The following is a 25,586-nucleotide window of genomic DNA, read 5'->3' on the forward strand; positions in this document are numbered from 1 at the left end:
AGAGCTGCCAGACTTTTCCAAAATGCCTGCACTATTTTACAATCCCACCAGCAAGATATAAGGGTTCCAATTTCTCCACGTCTTTACGAAAACTTTTTGTTTTCTGTCTTTTTTGATTATAGTCATCTCAGTGGATATGAAGAGGCCTCTCACTGTAGTTTTTATGAGCATTTATGTAGTGATTAATGATACTGTGCCTCTTTTCATGTGCTTATTTGCTATTTATATATCTTCTTTGAAGTGATGTCTGTTTAAATCCTTTGTCCATTTAAAAAACTGGGGCATTTGTCTTTTTATTATTGTGTTGTAAGAGTTCTTTATATATCTCGTATTCACGTCCCTTGTGAGATCTATTTTCATATATTTCCTTCCATTGTGTAAGTTGTCTTTACTTTCTTGATGGTATCATTTGTGAAAATAACGTTTTTGTTGTCATATCTATGAAATCATTGCCTAACCCAAGGTCACAAAATTCATAAAATCTCATAATGGGTCAGCATTGGCAAGTGAGCATTTGCCATTAATTTTGATGGTAGGGAACACTTTGAACCCTAATTAAACAAGATATATTTTAAAATTCCAGTCTCATTTGTAGGCCTGTCTGACAAAAAGTTATACTCAATTATTATTAGTATAGTTTTAATTTTATGAATAAACATTTTGTGAAGATTTATTTTGTTCTTGCTTATAAGTACCTACATAATATCCTTGATTTTGCCCCTTGGCCTGCAAAGCCTAAAATATGTACTATCTGACGCATCACAGAAAATGTGTGTTGACCTTGCTCTGAGTAAACAGACGAATGATATTTGCTACAAGTGGATTTTTTGTCTATGGAATGCTCTTAACTGTGTATCCCTGATTTAAAATTGCCTCTGGCAAACATACCTAGGATCTATGGATTTATAACTCCCTAGAGAAGGTCATGCAAGCTGTACAATTCTGAAGTATAAAATGGAGATGTGTCACGACTTAAACACACCCACTGTGTGAGGTGACCCCCAAACCTCAGTTAGAGGCCTCACCTCTTATTCTAGAAGGAAGAACCTACAAAGCCAGGATGTCCTAGATCTCCCCATTCTGCCTGTGCCTTTTGATTGCTTGTATCTTTGAAATTATTAATAAAGCTTGATACTAAGTAAGATCTCTGATATTTGTGAGTTAGACATTACAGTCCAGTCCCATGTGTTAGCTGAAGCACTATTCACGTATTTGAAAACCTAAAGTAAGTTTTCAGAAAGTCACAACAAGCAACCTTGGAAGGACTAAATATAATTTTATGCTTGGAGTAGAGAATAATGAATTTCTCTTAAAATAAGTAAAAGAACCGTATTTTCTAAAAGGATTACTTGGTGTAATTTGGTAAAGAGTATAGTTACCTTCTACTCAACAATCCACATATTTGTCAAAGTCCCTTTAAGCTAGTCTCTTCTGTAAAGTTTTATTATTTATAATCAAATATCTTTTCATGAAAACAAACCAACATATGCAAGTAATAGGGATGCTACAGGGACTTCCCTCGTGGTCCAGTGGCTAAGACTCCATGCTCCCAATGCAGCGAGCCTGGGTTCAATCCCTGGTCAGGGAACTAGATCCCACATGCCACAATGAAGATCCCGCACGCAGCAAGGAAGATCCTGCATGCCGCAACTAAGACCCGGCACAGGCAGATAAATAAATATTAAAAAAAAAAAAAAAAAAAGGATGCTATGACCAAAAGTGTTGAATCATCCATACACAGCAAAAGCTAGATTTGATCATTTCAAAACTATTAAGCCTAAAAACTATCATTTGTTTTATCAGGTTTTGAAAAAATGATTCTACCTTAAAATTTTTATGAAATGCATTGTTGCCTCTGAGATTTTTTTTGCATTCTTTATGGTACTACTCTTAAGTTTACACCAAAGAAAATCTTCCATCTCAAAACTTTAGAGTTTTCAGAAAAAAAACAGAACAAATTTCTAGGCCATTCTTATTGATCTCCCTTGGAATATTTTTGGTCCTGATGAGATCTGCTATTAGTTTTTTTAAAGATTTATTTATTATTTTCATTTATTTATTTTATTTATCTTTGGCTGCGTCGGCTCTTAGTTGCGGCACGCAGGATCTTCAATGAGGCCTGCGGGATCTCCATTGAGGTGCGCAGGCTCTTCGTTGAGGCACGCGGCCTTCTCTCTAGTTGTGGCGAGCAGGTTTTCTCTTCTCTAGTTGTGGTGCACAGGCTCCAGGGCGCGTGGGCTCTGTAGTTGTGCCGCACAGGCTCCAGAGCGTGTGGGCTCTGTAGTTTGTGGCATGCAGGCTCTCTAGTTGAGGTGCGTGAGCTCAGTAGCTGTGGTGCGCGGGCTTAGTTGCCCCGCGGCATGTGGGATCTTAGTTCCCTGACCAGGGATCGAACCCGCATCCCCTGCATTGGAAGGCAGATTCTTTACCGCTGGACCACCAGGGAAGTCCCTAGATCTGCTATTATTAATGTCTTTTTCCTAAAGTTATATAACTTCAGTCCTCAAATCATTTGCATAATTTTGTAAGGTTTCTACTTTGTTTTTTAGACTCCTCATAACTGATTGACAAGAAAAAACTTGAAAAGATGGTAAAAATTTATACTATTTGATTTTATAAATGACAACTTCCTGTATCCCACGTTCTGGAAACATGATATCCTCATGATTTTGAACCAAGTGAAAGTGTGTCCTGAATTAGCCAGTGGGAGAAAGAATGACAGGAAGTATTGAGTAAAATAATTCACTTGAGTGGCTAGTCCCTTTATGAAACATACAGTTGTAAACATATTATAGATCCTTTTGTTTGTTTTTCATTTTAAGGAAAAACATTAACTTTTGGACTACGTCCAGAGTAGCACCATCTCATGGGCATTCCCTCCTCCTACAATTTCAGAAAACCTTTGGTAACTAACTGAGAAAATGCAGAAGATCTTGCAAACAGAGGAAATTACCAATACCCAAGCTCTTAGAAAAGGAAAGAGGAAAAGGACGGAGACGATGGACTCAGAGAATGTGAACAGTGACCTGGATAAAGGGCAGGTTGGTGTGCTGCTGTTGTGGTGGTACTTTCTTCCCTTGCTCTGCCATAATTCCATAATTCCTTTCACAATTTATTAGTGCATTTCCCCCTCTCGTATTAATAGATTCTTCCCTTTAATTCTTTATTCAACTGAAGGAATAAAATTTCATGTTCTCTTTTTAATGTTAAACAGGTTGAATTAGAAACATATTCACAAGCCATTTTACCAGCTTCTATTGGAATGTGGCCAATTATACATTGTTCAAACTTTCCTTGATATCCTGGGAAATTAAAGATCAGCAAACTGTCAGAAAATATTTTTTTCCTCCCAAAACCACTGGAGAAATTGGAACACCTCTTCTAAAATTTACTGCTTTTTTTTTTTTTTTTTGACTCCAGTTTGTAGCCCATCCTCATCACAGGTTTGGTCAGGGCCCCTTTCTTATTTGTATTTATTCATTTATTCCTTTTTGATCTGAATTCCCCACTCCCATTCTCCTCCTACACTTTGGACAAACTATCCACCTGTTTATCCTTTATTTTTTATTTGTGTGTCTTTGTAATACATGGAGTGCTTATGTGCATGTATTTTCGTTTAATTTTTAAAATACATACTGTACATTCTCATGGTTTAGAATATATTTTACTCTCCGGATATAGTGTCTGGAGGCACTGAGAACAGTCCAGCATCTGGCATGCCACACATCCTAGGCTGCCCCACAACACGGCCTCTGACAAAAGGAGGCTGTCCCGAACCCCTGGCAATAGAATTGTTTACTCTTAAACCCAGAAGGTTGGGAAAGCACCAAAATCTGCATGTGGAATGTGCCCAGGCCGACTTTGAGAAGTTGTTGCTGTGAGACCTAAAGTTCTTACGAGGTTTCCTGAAACAAAACAACATGTCAGCCGGGCCCATGGTGGGTCCATGTCTGCTAAGCATGTCTGTGACCGGTCACATGTGCTTTCCTATGGAGGGGCAGAAAATCCTTGTGAGAGTGTTGAAGGCACAAGCACAGTCAGAAAGCTAAATTTAAAATGAAGCTTTTTTGAGTAATAAAAAAATCAAAAGCCTAAAAATTATATATCTGTATATCTACATAGAGTGTGTGTAAAAGTCTCCCACACAGCTGTCCCCACCCACCCTGTTCCTGCCTCCTGGCCCCCTACCACATGGAACCACATTTATGGCTTTCTTGTTTATCCTCCCAGTGTTTCTTTGTTCAAATAAAGCAAATATGAATATAGATATTCTTATCCCCTCTTTTGCACAAAAAGTTACTTACTAGATAGGCTGCTTTGTACTTTGCTTTTTTACTTAATATATTCTGACAATTTTTCCATTAGTATATAAAGAACTTTCTCTTTTGTACATCATCACCCACTGTCCCCTAGCATGGATATGGCTTGTTTCCAATCTTTTTCTTTTCACAAATCACGCTGCACTGTACAACCTTATGGCTCCATCATTTCACACTTCATTTAGTAGTACATTGGTATCATAATATATAGCTCAATCTGTTTGATTTTTCAATCAGCACTGTTTTTAACATCTATATTGCTATTATATATGATACGTTGTGTCTAACAAAGCATAGCATCATTTTACTTATCCTTTCCTCCAATGATGAAAACCTAGATTTCCTCCAGCATCTTGGTACTACAAACAATGACAAAATAAATGTCCGCATACATGTCCATTTAAGAAACAGCGTGAGAATGTCTCTGGAATAAACACTTAGAAGTGTGAGTAATGGCTTTCATATGACAATGAAATTGCTTTCCAGAATGTCCGCATCAGTCCACATGCCCAGCAGCAGTGCATAAGGGGTTCCATGTTGTGCTTCCCTGCCAACACAGCATTTATGTCCTTATTTCATATATTTGGCAATTGATGGGAGAAAATGATATCTTGTTTCAATTTGCTGGTGCAGGTTTTGGGGGGGTGCTGGTGCAGGTTTTGGCCTCTAGCAGGCCATTAGTATGGTTTCTTTTGCAATTTGTGTTTCTCAAAAACTTAATAGCTTTCCAAACTATTTCTTTCTGTTTGGTTTCATTGCAAGTAACTACAGCCAGAGATCTTATTTGGTCATAAATAAGCCTGAAAACTCTCCTCTTTTATTACGGCTGCTCAGCCTCTTTTCTCTCCAACTTTTGGCAGTGACTTAATTGCCATATGAAACAAAAAGCTTGAAGATAATGCACTGAAGCTGAGGCTTACCCTTGGGACGGATTTCAGTGTCTGGCAGAGAACACTTAAAGAGAAGCTCTTGAGAAAGCCTTGAGTTCACAGGCTTTTTTTCTTATCTCTTGCAATTTAGATGTAGACGTCATTCTATTTTTTCAAACCTTGAAGATTTAACATTACTGGACTCAGTTTAAATTGCATGCTACATTCTAAATGCAGACGGAAGGAGAAAGCCTGCCATTTCTGCAAACTAGCTGGCACTGACAAGAAGTCACTGATACACACAGACATTCTTTTTCCAGGCTCAATAAGCACATGGTCTACCTTCCAAGGCATTGCAGGTGACAGTTTTACCAAATGTGTCATCACCAAGGTCTAACAAGAGTCAACGACCTTCCAGCATGTTATACCTTTGCTCTTTTTGACCATAACCTGACCTCTAAGTAATTCAAACATATGTCAAATTTTGGGTATCCGGCTTCTAGGTACCAAAATCTGCATTAGTTAAGATGCATGTTGCAAAGGCTGTAACAAAGACCCAAATATCAGTGGCGTATAAAGATGGAAGTTTATTTCCCTTTCACATAATAGCAAGAGCAGTCCTGGTTGCTGTGGCAGTGCCAAAATGTTGAGGATCCCTCTTATCTTGTTCATTTACCTTCCTGAACACACAGCCTCTGTGTCTGGGTCAAGGTGACTGCTCCAGCTCCCACCTGCAAGCCTTCCTCTCTGCCAACAAAAATAGAATTCAGGCAGGAGAAGTCCAGCCCATTCCTCCTAAGGTCATGACTCAGTAGTGGTACACATTGTTTCTACTCCTATTTGATTTGCAGAAGCTTAGTCACATAGCCACACTGAGCTGTCCGGGAGTCTGGGAAATGTAATCTAGCTGACACCTACCTGCTGAGCTAAAAACCTATTATTGTAGAAGAATGGGAGAACAAATACCTGGTGATAGCCAGTGGTCTCTGCCACTGTCCATTTCTCTATTGAGTTTTTATAGTTTCTGTTGGGTTTCTTAGCCTATTCTGGTGGGTTCCTGTTCTATTCTTATTGATTGGCGCATATACCATATCTACTGTAGAAATTAGTTTCATGTGGTTTTAGATTTTGCAAATATCTTATCCCAATCTATTGTCTATTAACTTTGTCTTCCAATGATGCTTATAAATGGATCTGTTTATGCCTGATTTCATTTCTCTCTTGTGGGAAATTGCTGCAAGAACTAGACTATATATTCTATTTTTTCCCAATTACTCTGCATAGAACTGTGATCTCAACAGGCATCCTTCAGTTTTTTAAAATAAATATTTCATTTCTATTTAACCAAATCCATCAGTTTTTTTATTAAAGATTTATATATCTAGCATGAGTACTTTAGCTACTTGCCAACATAGGACAATAGTAATTTTCATTACCATTATATATATTATATATGTCACATACACGTGGAATAATGAAATATGTATACATACATAGATTTGTATACTTGTAAAATAAGGAGTGAGGTTGAATGTGTACATTACTGATCATACAAAAATATAATTGTATTTTCTATAACTGATCTCATCTGGCTTTCAATTCTCCATCCCTGCTAGATAAGAAAAGGGGAAAGAAAAAAAAAAGCTTGAACTTATCCATTGACAGTGAATTACAGAGTGTTCTTTTTTTTTTAATTTTAATTTTATTTTTGGCTGTGTTGGGTCTTCGTTGCTGCGCACGGGCTTTCTCAGTTTGTTGGGAGAGGGGGCTACTCTTCGTTGCGGTGCGGGCTTCTCACTGCGGTGGCTTCTCTTGTTGTGGAGCACAGGCACTAGGCGCACGGGCCTCAGCAGTTGTGGCTCGCGGGCTCTAGAGCGCAGGCTCCGTAGTTGTGGTGCACGGGCTTAGTTGCTCCGTGGCATGTGGGATCTTCCCGGAGCAGGGCTCGAACCCGTGTATCCTGCATTGGCAGGAGGATTCTTAACCACTGCGCCACCAGGGAAGCCCAGTTAGAGTGTTCTGGTGTTTAAAATCCCTTTGAGGTATTGGTATAATTTCAGTCACTTCAGGGTTTAAGTCTCAATGGAGACTAGCTTCTCACTCTCCTCCACTTCCTGTTTTTTTCCTGGGAAGTGTTTCAAGTTTTGAGGAGTCTTACATATCATCCAGCGTCTGGGGAGGGACAGCTGGTCTTCTGCCCAGGCTCTAAGTCTTCTGCCTGTTTCCTTAGCATCCAGTACTGTTACTGCTGAGGCACAGCATTCCCGCCAGCTCCCAGGGGGTTCTTTGGCACCATCTGCTGACGTTTGCTGTTCTGGGACCCACTGCCATCTTCTGTAAGGTTCTGGCACCCTGTAGCCTCTCTGTTCACCAGTTCCCCCAGCACTTACCCAGTTCCTGACCAGGACACAGGGATCCTCCGGATTCTCCAGCTGCTTTGCATGAGCTCTGGGGAGTCTGGACACTGTCTCTGGTCCATTTGTCCAGATACCAATTTTGTCCATTTCTGATCCGTGGCCCAGAAGGCGCTGTGTTGCCCTGATGTTGCTGGACATGGGGCCCCTTTAGGGCATTTATGATGTGCTGAGAAGCACGGAGCTGGCCCTGCTGCCCTGGGACTGCCCCTCATTAATCTAGATGTTTCTATCATCTACCCCGACCCCTGTGATCCACCTCTCTTCCCCACAAAGGTCGGGGCAGGAAGAGCAGACACTGGAATCTGACTTTCTGTCCTTCCTGTTCTGAATTCCTCCTGCTCCTCAGCCTGGCCCCAGGAGGTCTCTTCCCTTCCTATTCAGCAGGAACTTTCTTGATCTCTATTTTCAAAATTTTTATTGGAGTATAGTTGATTCACAATGTCGTGTTCTGGTGTACATGTGCCTTTATCTCTTCTACTCTAAAGTTTATTTTTATAAACATCATACTCCAGGCTTCTAGATTTGGATCTTTATAAATTTCATTCTGTGCTCCAATTTTCCAGATTTGGATTAATATAAATATAAAAGCCAGCTTAGTAATTTGAGAAAATTCTTTTCTGCCTCAACAAAGCCTGGGCTTTACAACTCAAATGCATACGTTTTCGTACTATTGTCTTGCTGTCCTTAAAAAATATTTTTTAAACTAAAAGGTAGACATCAGTGCTTTGTTCTGGATAAATCTTTCTCCTTTCTCTGATGGAATAAACCCCCAAATTAGCCTCATGGCATAGTCTCAACAGAGAGGCTGTGGATGAGGTGTCGGGAGAGAAATGGAGGATGTAGATGAGTTACAAAGATCTGAATGGTGGTCTGGTTGATTCTACTCTGTTATACTATTTTTCTACTTTGTGTTTTTCACTGAAGTTAGGCCGAAAGTCAGAATCCTGATTACCGTTTTAAAAGAAACGTGTGCGTGAAACTTTGATGTCCTCTTTTATTCTGAGTTCCCCTGGATAGTGGAAGACCAAGCTGAGGCTAGATCAGTCGCAAGGGCCCAGCTCCCCTCCTGGAAGAGCAGGAGCCTGTAGGTCTAATTAAGTCCCAGCAGCATCCGGAACACAGGATAAACCATGAGAGCTGCCTTGATGCTTTTGTTGTGCCTGCCTTGTATTTTAGAGAGACCCATATTCGGGAAATGCCTTTCTGCCCGGTGAGAGCTCCAGTGAGGATGAAGAGCCTCTAGCAGAATTGTCGAAGGAGGAATTGTGCACAAAAATAAGAGGGCTGAAACAAAAACTAACAAACATCCGGAAAGAAAACAGCCGCCTTCGGCAGTCTTTGGTCACACTTCAAGGTAAACTTAAAGAAAATTGACATTTTTAGATGAAAGGAAAAATACCTGATGAGGGAAAGTATTGAAATCAGCTGTCAAGAATGAAAAAATCAGTACCTTAGAGAAAAAAAATCAAAAACCACATTTTAAGAAAATCTATGATTACATAATTTAATATGGATGCACTCTATTGAAGCCTCTAGTTTATTGATTAAAAAATTTTAGATTATTCCTACAAAATACCAAATGTCATGTTCATTTAATACTGTCCAACAAATATTTATTGAATGTTTAATATAGGCTTAGAGAGAAAAGATCAGTAAGACAACAGATATGTCAAGGTGTTCATGATGTACTTATCTCATTCTCCTCTGCTAAGGAAAGCACTAGAAAATGGGGCCTGTTGTGATCTCTTATAGACTCACTGGAATTAAAGATTCCATATATTAAATTTCAGGTTTGGGGTTGGGAGGAGTGGTTTGGAAAATAATCACATTCCATTGAAGACATACAGGGGAAAGACAGGCCCAAGAAAATTAAAAACCACCTGGAATAATGCCTTTTTGCAGAATCCTATATTGTGTTTAAGTGTTTATTTTTTAAAAATTATGTTTTCCATTTGTAGTTAGGCATCATGCACTATTTTGTACAGCTGAATATTTGGCAATATATCCTATGTGGGGCAGCATTCTGTTATAAAACAGTAAATACACAGAGTATTTTAAAAATAAATCCCTCTGGCTTCTGTGTACAAAATGAGTACAAGGGGCACAGAAAGGAGAGTGGGGGAGAACCACTTTTGAAAGGTATTACAGTCATTGGACTAACAAGATGGCAGCCTTGCCTAGGGGGATGGCTGTGGAAATAAAGAAGACAATTCTACAATATTTGGGGAGGCAGAAATGGTAGGAGACAACATTGTGGTGAGCTAGATTGACAGAGTAATGGCTCAGATGCGTTCCTACAAATATTGATTAAATTGACGGCTTCCTAGTTTTAAGTAGAAACAGGCACACATGAATGGAAATAAGATGTTTATTCCACCAACAAGCCATTCTCTCCTTATTTTTTACGCTTTAAATATTGCATCTTTATAACTGATGGTTTTTCCTGGTGAGGGTTTTGCAATTTTCGAAGAACAGATTGTTCTTATTTTTATATCATCTGTTCCAGAACGTAGAGTAAGATGAAAAGCTAGTTGATAAAGTTAGCATACATTGCTGGTTCAAGTATTGATCTTGAAGTCACCGACTTTGGTTTGAATCCCAACCCTGCTTACTAGCTGTAAGCCTTGGCCCTGTCACTGTCCTGCCCTCAGCCCCAGCTTCACTTTCCTCATCTACACAATGGAGCCAATCTCTCATGTCCTTCTTGCCAAGACGATTAAATTAGATAATTGGAAGAAATGCTTTACCAGGGCCTGATACATGATAGGTGCTCAGTAATCATCGTTATTGTTTCTGTCTCTGTTTTTATTAACACCAGAACTTGACACGTGGACCCCCCCAAAAGAAAATTAGACCAATTTTTTTCATAAATTTAGATGAGAAAATTCTAAATGCAAGAGGAGCAAATCAGTTTCAATAGTATATGAAGGGGACTTCTCTGACAGTCCAGTGGTTAAGACTCCATGCTTCCAGTTAAGGGGATGCGCGTTCCATCCCTGGTCGGGGAACTAAGATCCCACATGCCGCGCGGCACGGGCAAAAAATAAAATTTAAAAAATAGTATATGAAAAGAATCATCACTATGAACAGTTTCTCTCTGTCCCTCACTCTGGAGTTGCTGTTTCATTTTCTCCTCTCTCTGCCAGCTTCCCACACCTTCCATATCCTCGCTCTCAGCTGATGCCTTTGCTTCACGGAGAACTTGGAGGATGTGAAAAGACTGTCAGCTCCCTGCACCTGTGCTTGTATTAACCTCCACTTCCTCTCCTGTCACCCATGAGTGACCTGTCCTCTTGTCCAGCCAAAGGCAGTATGTCCATCTGTGCATCCTCTTTCTGCTAATCAAGGACAGAGCTCCAGAGAGCCTCCCTGCTCTCTCTAATGAATCATCCCATTAGCATCAGACATACAATTATTTCTCCCATTAAAAAAAACAAACCAAAAAAACCCACCTTTCTCAGGCCATTTGCTTCTCTGCCTTCCACCCTGTTTCTCTCCTTCCCTTTGTAGGAAAACTCCTTACATGTTGACTCTATACACTGTTTTCAATGTTCCCCCTTTTATTCCCTTTGGATCCCACTTCAATTAGGTCCTTGTCATTCCATTGTAACGTCTCTTCTCATGATCGCCAATGACTTCCGCTTATTAGTTTCCTAGGGCTGCAGTGATAAAGTATCACAAACTGGGTGGCTTAAACAGCAGAATTCCAAAATCAAGGTGTCAGCAGGGCCACGCTTCCTCTGATGGCGCTGGGGAAGGCCTCTCTCCTAGCTTCTGGTTGATCCTTGGCCTGAGGCAGCATTAAGACCAGACTTCATGTGATGACCTCACTGTGTGCTTGTCTGTCTCTGTGTCCAGACTTCCCTCTTTTTATAAGGACGTCAGTCATTTTGGATTAAGGCCCACTCTAATGACCTCATTTTAACTTGATTACATCTGTAAAGACCCTATTTCCAAATAAGGTCACATTCTAAGGTCCTGGGGGTTAGACTTCAACATCTCTTTTTGGGGGGGACACAATTCAGCCCATAACATTTCATATTGCTAACCCCGAAGGTCATTTCTCAAGGGTCACATTAAGTGCCCTGTTACATCTGACACCTTGGCTACCTCTCCTTCCTTGGCTTCTAGGGCACCACATTCCTCCTCCACTGCAGAGCTTTCCGTCTCAGTTTATATGGCTGCCTCATTCATCATCTTACCCTCTAAATATGTGATGATGCCCCAGGCTCAGTCCTTGGACTTCTTTCTTTTCTATCTGCTTTCACTCCATAGGGGATCATATCCAATTCTACGGTGTTAAATCCATCAATAACTATGACTTATCTCCAGCCTGGACTTCTCCCTTTAGTTCCAGACTCATGGGCTAACTGTGTATTGACAAGACTGGCAGGCATCTCAGACAAACACCCTCCCCTCCGACCACATTCCCACCCTTCCCCTGCCACCTGCTCCTTTCTTCCTCGCCTCGGTTAATGCTAACTTCATTGTTCCAGTTTCTCAACTCAAAAACCATGATGCTGTCTTGTATTTCTGTATTTCTTTTACACCCTACACTCAGTCCATTGGCAAATCCTACTTGGCTTCACTTTCAAAATATCTCTGGAATACAGTTCTTTGTACCACCCCCACTACAGCCACTCTGGTCCAAACCACCAGCATCTCTCACCCAGGTTATCATAGTGGTTTCCTCACTGGTGTTGCCACTTCCGCTCATGCTCCTGTGCAGTCCACTCTCAACACAGCAGCAAGAACATCCTGTTAAATGTCGGCCAGCTCACGTCACTCCTCTCTGCAGGCCCTTCCAGTGCCCGTCTACCTCACATGGGGTAAAACTGAAGTCGGTTTTATGATCTTTGAGTCCTTACATGATCCGGCCACCTCCCCATCGCATACCTTTCTGGCCTTGTTTTCTACTCTCTCCCCATCCTTCTCTGTGATCCAGCCACACTGGACCACTTGCTTTCCCTCCAAAGACATCAGATGTGACCTGACGTCAGCATCTCTGTACTGGCTGTTCCCTTGGCCTGGGATGTTCTTTCCCCAGATATCCACAGAGTTTGCACCCTACATACTTCAAATCTTCACTCTAAATCCATCTTTGCCCTGACCTCCTCCCTCCATCTAAACTTTCAACTTCTCTCCCCCTGCAACGTTTTTTTATCCCTTCCCGTTTCGTTTCCTCTTTGGCACTTAAAAGTCTACATACTCTATTCTGTCTTTAATATTGTCTGCCCCCCCTGCATGCACACACACTAGAATGTACCCTTAGAAACCAATGTAAAGTTGGCTATTGGTTAGACTTCAAGCAACAGGAAGAGTCAGGAACTGCCAACTGCCACTGCAGTATTCATGCATGTATTTCTTCTTTCAGTCAATATTTACAAGGTCCTCTATATGTCAGGCACTGCTCTAAGTACCTAGGAAAACCCAGTGAACAAAACAAAGATTGCCGCTCTCACAGAGCTCACATTCCAGTGAGGCAAGCAGTCAAAATCATGAAAAATAACAATTAAGTAAAATTAAGTAAATTATACAATATGTTAGCTAGTGATAAATGCTATGGAAAAAATAGGAGAGGTAAAGGAGGATGGGGATTTGAGGGAGAGGGGGTGTTTTACAGTTTAAAATAACATGGTCATAGTAGGCCTCCTTGTGAAGCTACAGTTGGGATCTAGGAAGATGTCAGAAAGTTGAAATTTAATGTATAATCCAAATAAGAAAGGGGTCTGAGAGAAGAGTGCAGAGTGGTTAGTTAACTTTTGCTCAGCAATATTCCTCTTTGAACTAAGAATCAGAGCTGTTTATCTGTCTATAAAGCCTGCTAACTAGGAAAAATAGCAGAATATATATGCCATTCTAGACATTCAGAATGACAGACGTGTGTGTGCTCTACGTGCATGTGTTAAACATTTGAAACATATCTTGTGGACCACAAGTGACGAGCACAATAAGATATAAAAGGAAAAAAGTGGTATGTCTATTGTACAAAAGGGTATTAAATTATCACTATTTGTAAAGAATGAATGTATACCCAGGGAAAACAGTGCCTCAGCCGAAAACTCCACTCTATTAACTAATGAGATTTCAGTAAAGAAGGAAAAATCAATTAAGTTTTGCCCAGGTTCATTTAAATATAGTAGAAAGCTGTCAAAGTTTCAGAAATAGTCAAAGTAAAACCAGTGAATCACTGAAGTAGTAATTAGTAAAAGTTTATTGTGTGCACATCAAAAAGATACCACCAAAGGCAAAAAGGCTTATCTAAGCCGTAACAGTGTGAAATTTCAGAACACCAGGAAGGGAAAATCTAGAAGCTTTCAGAGAGAACAAGCATGTTACCCGCTAAGGAGTGGGAGTCAGATGACATTGGACTTTTCACCAGCAACACTGGAAGCTCTAAGATAATTGAGCAATGCCTTTAAAATTCTAAAGGGAAATGATTTAAACCTAGACTTCTATACCCAGTGAAACCATCAACCAAGTGTGAGGGCAGAGTAATAATATTTTCATACTTATGAAGGCTCAAGGTACTTCCTGTGCTTTCTTTTTCAAAAGCTAAGGGAGGGTGTGCTCCTTCAAAATGAGAAAGTGAATCTAGAAAGTCAATCAGAAAACAGGTGGTCTAGTACAGGAGAGGGACAGGACATAGCCACAGAATAATAGTGAGGGGACACTCCAGGGTGACAGGTCCACAGTAGCCTGGAAGCAGCTGGTCTAGAGGTGGACAGGTACGGGGGTTGCAGGAGACAGATCACTGAGAAAAACGTGAAATTGATAGATGACATGATGTCATCTACCAAACATAATGCGAGGAGATTTTACACCTCTGGTAGGGAGTTTTGAGATGTTTAAGTCAGAGAAACAGTTAAATAATAATAATAAGCAAGCTTTTAAAAATGAGGTCATTTTAACTCTAGGAAAAGAGTCATGTTTTAAAGGAAAGGAATTGAGAATTACATCACTATAATAATGTAAGCACAGTATTTATTGAACTAGCAGTTGTGTTACCACTATCCTGGGATGATGGAGAGAAGAAGAGTGTGTATGTGTTTGCACGTGTGGGTACCACATGTGTGTGTTTCTGTGTGGCTGGGGGAGGCGTTGAAAGAGGGCTGCCTTGTCATGTTACGTAGTTGAAAGTCAATAAATAATTATATGAATCTGAAAGAATAAAAGAATAGTTGTATATGCTTATTATTATTTAAGACTATGAAGGTAACTACCAGAGAAACAGGTAAGTGGATCAGAAGTTCTCCCTCTAGGAGTAGTAGGTAATCCAGGGTGGTGAGCGGTAGGGCAGAGGACTGCTATTTTTCATTATAAGCCTTATTGTATTTAAAAAATAATAAACGCCTGGTACATAATAGGTGCCCCAAATCTAACAGCTACCATTTTTTAAAAAAATCAGTAATTTCCTTATAGATCAGAAATTACTGGTTTTATTCCTAAAAAAAATAATAAAAAAGAATCTACACATTAATTACAAACAACTATAAAATATCTACTAGTTACCCTAACAAGAAATGTGTAGGATCTACGATGAAAAATTAAAAAGTCAATGGAGAAATACACAAACCTAAATAGAGAGATGTCAAATTCATAGATGAGAAGATGCCAATTCATCTCAAAATAACTCACAGTTTGACTAGAATCCCAATCAAATGCCCATAATTGTTTTGTTTTGGTTTCTATTTTTGTGGTAATTTGACAATAATTATATTAAAGTTAACCTGAAAGAATAAATAGGCAAAATCAATTAAGAACATTCTGAAAAAGAATCTGAGCGCATAACTGTCAACATGAAATCATATAAAGTTCTGGTAATTAAAAGCAACTCACTAGGATAAGAGCCAGCAGGTCGATGGAACAGAACACACATCCCTGGATAATACCTCCCGTACAGGGAAGAAATGTCCCAGAGCCACTGTGGCACAGAGGTCAAGAGCATGGGTTTAGAGGGGCCAAGCCACTTGGGTTCAAATCCTGGCTCTGCCACCTACTAGCTGTGTAACTGAGTGTGAGATGAATGGAAATGATAAAAGTACTTCCCTGGGTGACATGTAAAGTATTCAGAGCAGAACCTGGTAAGGTGAGTGCCATATAGTATCTGCTTATCACTGTAGGATGACCAGTGCAGTCACACCGGGCCCTGCTCCTAGGAAGGCCCCACATACTGGTTAAAAATACTGTCACCATATTAAAATTCTGAAGAAGCTTTGAACAAGGAGTCCTGCATTCTCCATTTGCAATGGGCCTGACAATTTACATAGCGAGTCCTGCAAGCCATTTAGGACAAGGATGAATTATTCAACAAATGGTGCTGGGAAAACTGATATTCCAATGTGGCGGGGAGGGGCAGGTTTAAGTTAGGTTCTCATTTCACACCATGTGGTATACTAAAAACATAACTGTACAGTTTAAATTAAAACTCCATGTTCTGAATTTGAATGAGTACTGGTTTCGATACAGGATGAATTTTTATCTTTAAAAATTAATAATATGTATATTATAATACTGTTCACCGAAGAGGCCTAGAAACAAGAACCCAATAGCAAAGAGCACTCCCAGCACTTGGGTGTGGCCTTGAAATACCGTTTCCCACTAAAGGGAGCTGGGGTTCCCTGGAGAAACGGCTGATTCCAGAACTTGCACAGGAAATGGACAAGATTTGTCAGGAGCCTCAAACAGGAAATATAGATGAAAATCTTGTCCTACCAGAAAGCAAGGAGGTCAGCAAAGACCATGTGGACGTGTCAACTGGAAGAGGTTCCCACTGGCTAAAGATCATTATTATTGGAGCATCAATAATAATGATCATGGCAACTGGTTATCATGTATATTTACATGCATGACTTCATTCAAAAGAGAAAAAACTTAACGGTCATCTGAAAGAACCAACTCATTATTTTGAAAACTGGCATATACAGACTGAAAAATCAAGCATTTATCCTGCCATTATTATATGAAATGAACCTCAGGGTAGCCAAAGAGTTGATGAGAGAAAGTTTCCCTTGGTAGAAGAATTCTAGCTAAATGAAGAATTAGGATATCATCATTTTGCAACCCCTGATGAATCTAGGCAGTGATCATCAGTGACCGCTAATATCGCAACAAAAGGTAACCATGCATTCAATGCCACCTGCTGGAAGTTAAAACATTGATCAAGCCTTTAGATCTAACTACAGGGAAGAATATGTTAAACACCCCCTTAGGGGTGCAATCAGCAAAATCCAGACTGTGGGAAACCCTGCAGGACAAAGGACCCAGTTTCTTCAACTAATAAATTGCAAGGAAAAAACTAGGAGATGAAAAGAAAACCTATAGTTTGTAAAAGAGACAGCAACTAATTGTAATGTATGGAGTTTATTTGGATTCTGATTCAAACAAGCTAAAAACAAGAACAAAAACAAGACAATCAGAGAAATGTGAACACTTGCTAGTTTGGTTTTTTTTAAAAATGATATTCAAGAACTATTGCTAAGTATTTCTGGCTGTGACAATGGTGTTATGGTTATATATATATATATGTAACCATATATATTATATATATATATTTAAATTTCTTACCTTTGGAGATATATACGGAAATATTTACAGATAAAATGAAATGATGCCTGTGCTTTGCTTGAAGTAATTTTGGAGGTGGGGAGAAAGTGGGTGGGGATACAGGTGGAACAAGATTGGCCATGAGTTGGAAACTAGGGCATGGGGTACATGGGAGTTTACTATTTTGTGTGTGTGTTTAAATTTTTCCATTAAAAGTTAGAAAAAATTATATCCAGGGAGAAAAAAAACTTACCTGTGAAAAGATGTTTAAACTGTATGAAATACATGAGTGAATATTTAACTGATCTGAATGACTTTCTAAGCATAAAGTAAATGAATGAACTAAGGAAATGAACTAAGGAAAAGACTGCTACTTTCTTTTTTTTTAACATCTTTATTGGAGTACAATTGCTTTACAATGGTGTGTTAGTTTACACTTTATAACAAAGTGAATCAGCTATACATATACATATATCCCCATATCTCTTCCCTCTTGCATCTCCCTCCCTCCCACCTTCCCTATCCCACCCCTCTAGGTAGACACAAAGCACCGAGCTGATCTCCCTGTGCTATGCGGCTGCTTCCCACTTGTTATCGGTTTTACATTTGGTAGTGTATATATGTTCATGCCACTCTCTCACTTTGTCCCAGCTTACCCTTCCCCCTCCCCATGTCCTCAAGTCTATTCTCTAGTAGGTCTGTGCCTTTATTCCCATCCTGCCCCTAGGTTCTTCATGACCTTTTTTTTTTTAGATTCCATGTATATGTGTTAGCATATGGTATTTGTTTTTCTCTTTCTGACTTACTTCACTCTGTATGACAGATTTTAGGTCCATCCACCTCACTACAAATAACTCAATTTTGTTTCTTTTTATGGCTGAGTAATATTCCATTGTATATATGTGCCACATCTTCTTTATCCATTCATCTGTCGATGGACACTTAGGTTGCTTCCATAAGACTGCTACTTTTAATTAAATGGCAACTAAAAATATGTGTGCTTTTTAAAAAATTTTATTTTATTTATTTATTTTATACAGCAGGTTCTTATTAGTTATCTATTTTGTACGTGTGTACATTTAAAACATATTAAAATTAAAATACTCTAAGAAAAATAATTGCAACTTATGACAAATTAAAGGTTAAAGTGCTTAAGATATAAGGGAATTAATAATAATAGCTAATACATTGTGTTTATAACGCACTAGGCATTCCTATAAGCACTTTACAAAAACCATCTAAGCTATCATAAAATAGAAAAAGTACTACCATTCTTTGGTCTAATAGGTATCTCATAGAATAAGTTCAAATAATCAATAAACAAATATGTATTCAACTTCACAATAATCAAATAATTGCAATAATTACAATTTAAATAATTGTACTAAAATTTTAACCTATCAAAATAGTGAATATTGTTGTTAATAATGAACACCTCTTGTTGATGGTGCAGTGATGTGGCTGACTTCTTACCTTGCCAGTGGGCATTTAAGTTGGAAGACTCTTTTTGGAGAGCCATTCAGTGATATTAACTGAGTCTTGGAAACATTTATACCTCAGAGCCTATTGTTATGCTTTCAGGAATTTATAGCAATGACACGATCAGAGGTGCATATAAAGATGTGTGTGGTAGGTGGTTCATAAGAGTTTTGTCTGTAATCAAGAAAAATTGGAAGCAACCTAAATTCCAAAAAGAAAAAAAGGAGCATTTGAATAAATTAGAGGACATCAATACCTTGAGACATTAGGGAATCCTTAAAGTCGTGTGTTCAAGTGGAAAATAACCCATCAACAGGTGAATGGATACTTTAATTGTGGAGTATCCATGTAATGAAATATCACTCAGCAACAAAAAAGAATATATATACATATATACCTGAATCAATTTGCTATACACCTGAAACATTGTAAATCAACTATACTTCAATAAAAAATAAAAATAATATTCATCCTCCTGAAAAAAAGAATGACTAACTGACACAACAACATGAATGAATCTCAAAACATTATGCAGAACAACAACAACAAAAAAGTCAGACCAAAAAAAGGAGAATATACTGTTTGTATCCATTTATATGGAATTCTAGAATAGGTAAAACGTGTCTCTGACTAAAGAAGTCACATTAATGGTTGCCCCTGAGGTGAGTCCAGGGACTGATCTGGAAGGAACATGAGGCAAATTTCTGGGTGAGCAGAAATGTTCTATATCTCGAACATATTAGTGTGAGCTAATTGGGTATATCCTTTTGTCAAACTCATCCCCCTCTACCTACTTAAATTCTGCTCAGACTTCACATAAGATCTTGACTTTGATTCTAAGCAAATTAGACCTCAAAAGATCATATTTTCCAAGATTTAATAAAATAGGTAAAATATTCAATTTATTGTCTTGATTGGAAAAAAGAACCATGATACAATGCTATGCATATAGCATTGTCCTAATTATGTAAAAGAAAATACATGAATATAGATAGAGATATACAAAGATGGGATACAAAGATAGAAATGGCAAGAAGGATATATTCCAATGAACATGTATAACTTTCATTATTAGAAAAAACAGTGACTATTCTCTAAACCCCACTTTAATGCAGAATTCCCTTTTTCTCTTTACATTCCAGCTTTGGCCTTCTTTCAGTTCCTCAAATACAGAACTTGTGTTTCCTATGCTTCTGATGACCTCCTCATTCCCTCCGGCTATTTAATTCCTGCTCAGCCTTCAGGTTTCAGATCAATCTTGACCTCCTAAGAGAAGCCCTCTGTGGCCCTTCCCTCTCTAGGCTGTTTGCCTCTCCTTTGTGACCTTAAGTTAGCCAAACCGCAAGGTTAAGGGCACAGTCCTCTAGACTGCCAAGTCTTCTAAGAATTCTGATACTGACTGCAAGTTTAGAGGTTTTCCAAAACCACCCTCAGGTCCAGTAATTTGCCAGAGAAACTTAATTCACCAAAACCTATTATATTCATGGTTACATTTATTACAGGGAAAGAATACAAATTAGAACCAGGCAAAGTTGGAAGAGACACATAGGGCAGAGTCTGGTTAGTTTCCAAGTGAGGAACTTCTGTCCTCAGGATACATTACCTACTAGTCTTTATATGTTACAACAAAATGCACAGAGAATTGTCCACCCAGGAAGCTCTCTGAGCTTGGGTGTCCAAAGTTTTTACTGAGGGTTCATTACGTGAGCATGATTGATTCACTGATTGATTGCCCACATGGTCTTTCTGGCTTTCTGGCTATGGCCAGCTTCTACCCTAAGACTATTGGGTGTGACTGTCCCCACCCTGAGAAACTTCTTAGCATAAACATAAATCAGGTGTGTTCTAAGGGGCTCACCATGAATAACAAAGACACTCCTGCTATCGCTCGGGAAATTCAAGGGTTGAGAGGTTACTTCCCAGGAACTGGGGGGTGGTGGGTGGCGGTTAGGACAGGTGGCCAGACCTTCTTTGAGCGGGCCAAATTCTTACACACAGCATGGTTAGGTAAACAATACTCCCCACCCCCTCCCAGTTCCAAGAGTCTAGGATCACATCTGGTTTTGCTCCCAGTCTCATCCCTGGCACCTAACAGAGTGGTGGGCAAATGTTGAGAGTTGGCATGACATAGAAGTTTATAGCATGGAATTGGCAGAGTCCAAATTTGAATGTTGGCTCTTCTTTTCACTGAGTTGACCCTGATGGGTTATTTAACCTCTCGTTGCCTAACTGTCCTCATCTGTAAATTGCGGGTAATGATAATACCTATCTCAGAGAGTTGCAATGAGGAGTAAACAAATGAACATCAGTAAAGTTCCCAGAATAGTGCCTGGCACAGAGTAGAAGCTAGATAAATGTCTAATATTATTAAGTGCTCAATAAATAATGCTGATTGAACAACTGTCTGGCACATGAGAGGTGCTTAGCAAATATTAATTAAAAAAATATAAAATAAGATTTTCTTCTTTAGCAGATTAAAAAATTTTTCTATTAACATAGTACTAAATGTATTGATTTGGACATGTCATCAATATGTCTGATTTTCAGGTCTCCAATCAGCTATTATTCCAAAGATTATATAGCTCAATAATATGCTTAGAAAAGTACAAAAAAGTTTCAGAGTCTTTTCGCCTCTCCAGCAGTCATTACCCCCAACCATAGAGTGAGAAGTTGAATTAGACAGGGTTCAAGGTGTCTTCCAACTCCAACAAAATGTTATTTGTCCTTAGGAAACAAACTAGATATAACAACAGAGAAGACCATTTAACATGGAGGCATGAAAGCTTTGAATGTGTAAGTTTCCATTTAAAAAAAGGAACAAAGAGAACATTCAGTTGATCACCAAAATCCATCTTTAATATGTGAACACATAGATTTGAACTGTGGCCGTGAATTTTTACTAATTTGATGGCCTTTGACTCCCTGGCAAATCACGCACTAAGGCCATAGAAAATTTATTTCAATCTGAGAAACGGTTTATTTTATCATGTCACTTAAACTGGCCTGATGGAAGGTGATAGAATCAGTAATGTCTCCTTAAACACCTTCAAATAATATCATTAGCAATTAGAAAAAGAATCAAGTCTTAAAAACATTATGTTAGCTACAAAGTAATGCATATACATTTGACTACAATAACCAAATTTTTAAAATTGATTATTATTAAGAATTATTAAATTATTTAATAATAAAAAGTAAATATGTTCCAACCACTCTTCTTACCATGTTTATTTTCCAAAGATAGCAAGTGTTAACAGTTTGTTCTACATACTTCTATGCATATACACATCATAGAAAATATGTATCTATGCTGCTATGACAAGTATTCGTAAAGTGCTACTTTTTCTTGCCATTTTAGTTTTACCACAGGCCGTCACCCAGTTTGAAGAATTGGTTGGTATGGCGGAGGCCCTGCTCAAGGGTGGAGGAACCCTGTCCACGTCTGCGTCCACCCTCTGGAGAGCAACAAATAACTCCTCACCAGATTCATTTGCCTCCACGTGTAGTAATTCTAATTCTAATTCCAGTTCACCAGTTTCCTTGAAAGCTGAGGAAGAGCATCACACGGATGAGAAACAGGTCAGCTGGAAGACCATCCCATCTTTCTCTGGGATACGGTTACATACAAAATTAAAATTACTGTACAACATAATCACTGTCTTATCAGATCACTTTATGTAACTTTAGGTCAATCATAATATTCTGACTACATGAAACAGTTTTTTACAATAAATCTAATATTTGTGAAATGAATATCCAGTTCAGAAAATTGAAGTCAAATGGTGGACAATGATGAAGTTATTAAACTAGGAAATTCTTAAACCAGTGACAGAAGGACAACTATGCATTAAAGGTTTTAAAACTGTATCATTGAGACAAGGTGAATTTTAGGCTGTACATGCTGGCAGAACACAATTCTTCTACTTTCCCGACTTCTCTTAATCAAGAAATAGAAGCTAAAAATACAAGTTTTGTTAGAATCAGCCTGGGAAATTATGCCTTCAAGAGCAATAATTAAATGCTCACTATCCAACATTCAGAACATTTGAATCTTAGTGTACCAGTTTCCTTTGCTGTGTAACAGATTCCCACAAACTTAGTGATTTATAATAATACAAACTTACCACCTCAGAGTTCTGTAGGTCAGAAATGCGTTAAAATCAAGGTGTTGGCAGGTACTCTCCTTTTTGGAGGCTCTGGAGAAGAATCTGTTTCCTGTCCATGGGGGTTGTTGTAGAACTCAGTTTCTTATGGTTCTAGAGCCGAGTTCCCTGTTTTCTGTTTTCTTGTCGACTATAAACTGAAGGCCATTCCCGCTTCTAGAGGCAGCCCCCTTCCCTGGTTCATGGTCCACTTCCATCATCTTCAAAGCCAGTCAGGGCAGGCAAAGCCCTCTCACTCTTCTATTCTCCTCCTTCCTCTGTGTCTTCTTTCTGCCTCCCTCTTCTGCAGTTAAGGGCTCATGTGAGCGCTCAATAAATGTTAGCCATTTTCATTATTAACATTTATGGTGTGCTTACTATGTACCAGATACTGTGTGTGTATATATATATAAACATAAAGTTATATGTATGTAAGTATACATATTTGTACCTGCAATAAAGTACACAAATTTTAAGTGTGAAAAAAAAAAAAAGGCTCATGTGATTGGACTGGACCCACCTGGATAACTCAGCATACTCTCCCCATCTCAAGGTACTTTAATGACACGTACAAAGTTGATTTTCCCATATAAGGTAACATATTCAAAGGTTATAGGGATAACGATGTGGATATTGTCAGTGGGCCATTATTATGCTACCACGCTTAGTAAGAACTGTTAAGGATGGATTAATCCTTAAAGCACCAAATCCAGATTACATGACAAGAATTTGTATACACTCTAGAACAAATACCTCATAAATGTTGGGAATTATCTCAAAGTTAACATCTAGCTCTAACCCCTGAAATGTACAATATATATTAAAAGTATCATATATCACCTTAAAGACTTGGTTTTGTTTTCTGGTCTGTATTAATTCAATGAGTAATACATTTCTTCCGATATTCCTTTCCTTTCCTTTTTCGGTTATTTCAATTATTATTTTTAATTTTTTAGTTCAAGATTGAAAAATGGCAGATTGCCCGTTGCAACAAGAGCAAGCCTCAGAAGTTTATTAATGATTTAATGCAAGTGCTTTACACAAATGAATACATGGCCACACACAGCCTGACAGGGGCAAAATCCTCTACTTCAAGGGACAAGGCAGTGAAACCAGCTATGAATCAGAATGAAGTTCAAGAAATCATAGGTGATAATGTGTTTGTATTATATTGTCACATGAATCTGAAATTATTTTACCATTCAACTTTAAGTTGTTCTTTCATTATCTTTTTTTTTCTTCAAGTTTACTTTTCTATGAGAGAAAAATCTGAGGATAGCCTAAACCTCTTATGATATATGGGGAATTTTGTAGAAAAACTTTACATTAAAAATGGTTATTAAAATAAAAATGAATTTTATACCACTGAAAAGTTTGGATTCATAAAATTCATAGCTTTAGAAAAGTAAATTTTCAAAATCCTTTCCAACAAAATTTTAGTAACAGTTTATGTCTTATTTTCTTTTTCTTATCTTGGTTAGAAATATCCCTTATCTTTTATTCAGAAAAAAAGAGGTTAATTTAACCATCCTACTTATGGTTTTTAAGTTAATTAATCTCCTTAAATATAATAATTTAGATTATCAAGTAATTTTTTTGCATATATCCAACAAATTTAAGGACTCACTGAATCGCAGCTCTCTATATTTTAATAGTGCATCATTTCTTACTTGGAAAAGAGTCAGTCAGAATCTGCTTGTTTCAACTGATGTTGGGAATGGGTAAAAATAAATTCCCAGCATTTTGGATCAAGGGCACTTAGCGTTCAGAGCAAGCAGCAAGGTTAAAGCTGAATGGTACCATAGGAAGACGTATATGTATGCTCTCAGTTTATGATACAGACTTTTGTTATCTCTTGCTTTGCTTTGAAAAATCTGCCTACAGATTCATCTATTTAAATATCTCATGGGTGTTGGGCTGCTTTTTCAAAATAGAGATAAAATTATAATGTGAATTGCTTGGTGTTTTATTTCAGTTCATACCTTAAGATGCAAAGGCCTGATAAAGTGGTTTCTTAAAATTAATTAATTTACTTTTATTCAAGTATAGTTGATGTATAGTATTATATAAGTTACAGGTGTACAATATAGTTTCACAATTTTTAATGTTTATGTTCCATTTATACTTATAAAATATTGGCTATATTCCCAGTTGTACAATATATCCTTATAACTTATTTTATACATAGTAGTTTGTACCTCTTACCCCCGTACCCAATATCGCCCCTCCCCCATCCCTCTCCCCACTGGCAGCCACTGGTTTGTTCTCTGCATCTGTGAGTCTACGTCCTTCTGACAAAGTGTTTTTCTGTGTTTTGTTGTTGTTTTTACAGGAATCACAAAACAATTATTTCCCAACACAGATGATGTTTCAATTAGGAGAATGATAGGGCAAAAGCTAAACAATTGTACCAAGAAGCCAAATTTGAGCAAAAATCTGAACTCTCAGGATATTAAGTAGATCCTTTCGGTAAGTCTTGTAAATCTTCACAATCCTTTCAATGTAGCAAGAAGACACAATACTTGTATCTATGGAACAGCATTTCCCAAACACTCTACTAGAGGAGACTAGAGGCCTGTGAGATGCTAATGAGTATTCCTGGGGGTGAAGGTAGGGACGGGGATGGGGATTTAAACTTGGGAAATGCTGAGTCAGTTACACGGATTCTCCTTTCCCAGAGCCTCTCAAATATTTTGATGCCCTTTAAATATGCCCAAGTGCACCAGAAATCTCTAAGAAGGGCATATAGTGTATAGTGTTTTCCAAATGTGTTTCACTAAGGAACTTTTCTTTTTCTTCACACAACACATGTTA

At 38.4% G+C, this 25,586-nt stretch overlaps 1 protein-coding gene across 1 annotated transcript; it reads left to right on the forward strand.

The window, feature by feature from the left end:
- Positions 1 to 2,921: 2,921 nt before the first annotated feature.
- BEND6 (BEN domain containing 6) lies at positions 2,922 to 25,232 on the forward strand. Its single transcript, XM_061195185.1, has 5 exons — positions 2,922 to 3,041; positions 8,782 to 8,959; positions 21,989 to 22,209; positions 23,729 to 23,921; positions 25,105 to 25,232. The coding sequence occupies exons 1-5, from the start codon at positions 2,922 to 2,924 to the stop codon at positions 25,230 to 25,232; spliced, it is 840 nt and encodes a 279-aa protein (XP_061051168.1).
- The last annotated feature ends 354 nt before the right edge of the window (positions 25,233 to 25,586 follow it).

This window comes from Eubalaena glacialis, chromosome 7 (assembly GCF_028564815.1).
Source record: "Eubalaena glacialis isolate mEubGla1 chromosome 7, mEubGla1.1.hap2.+ XY, whole genome shotgun sequence".
Lineage (NCBI taxonomy): Eukaryota > Metazoa > Chordata > Mammalia > Artiodactyla > Balaenidae > Eubalaena > Eubalaena glacialis.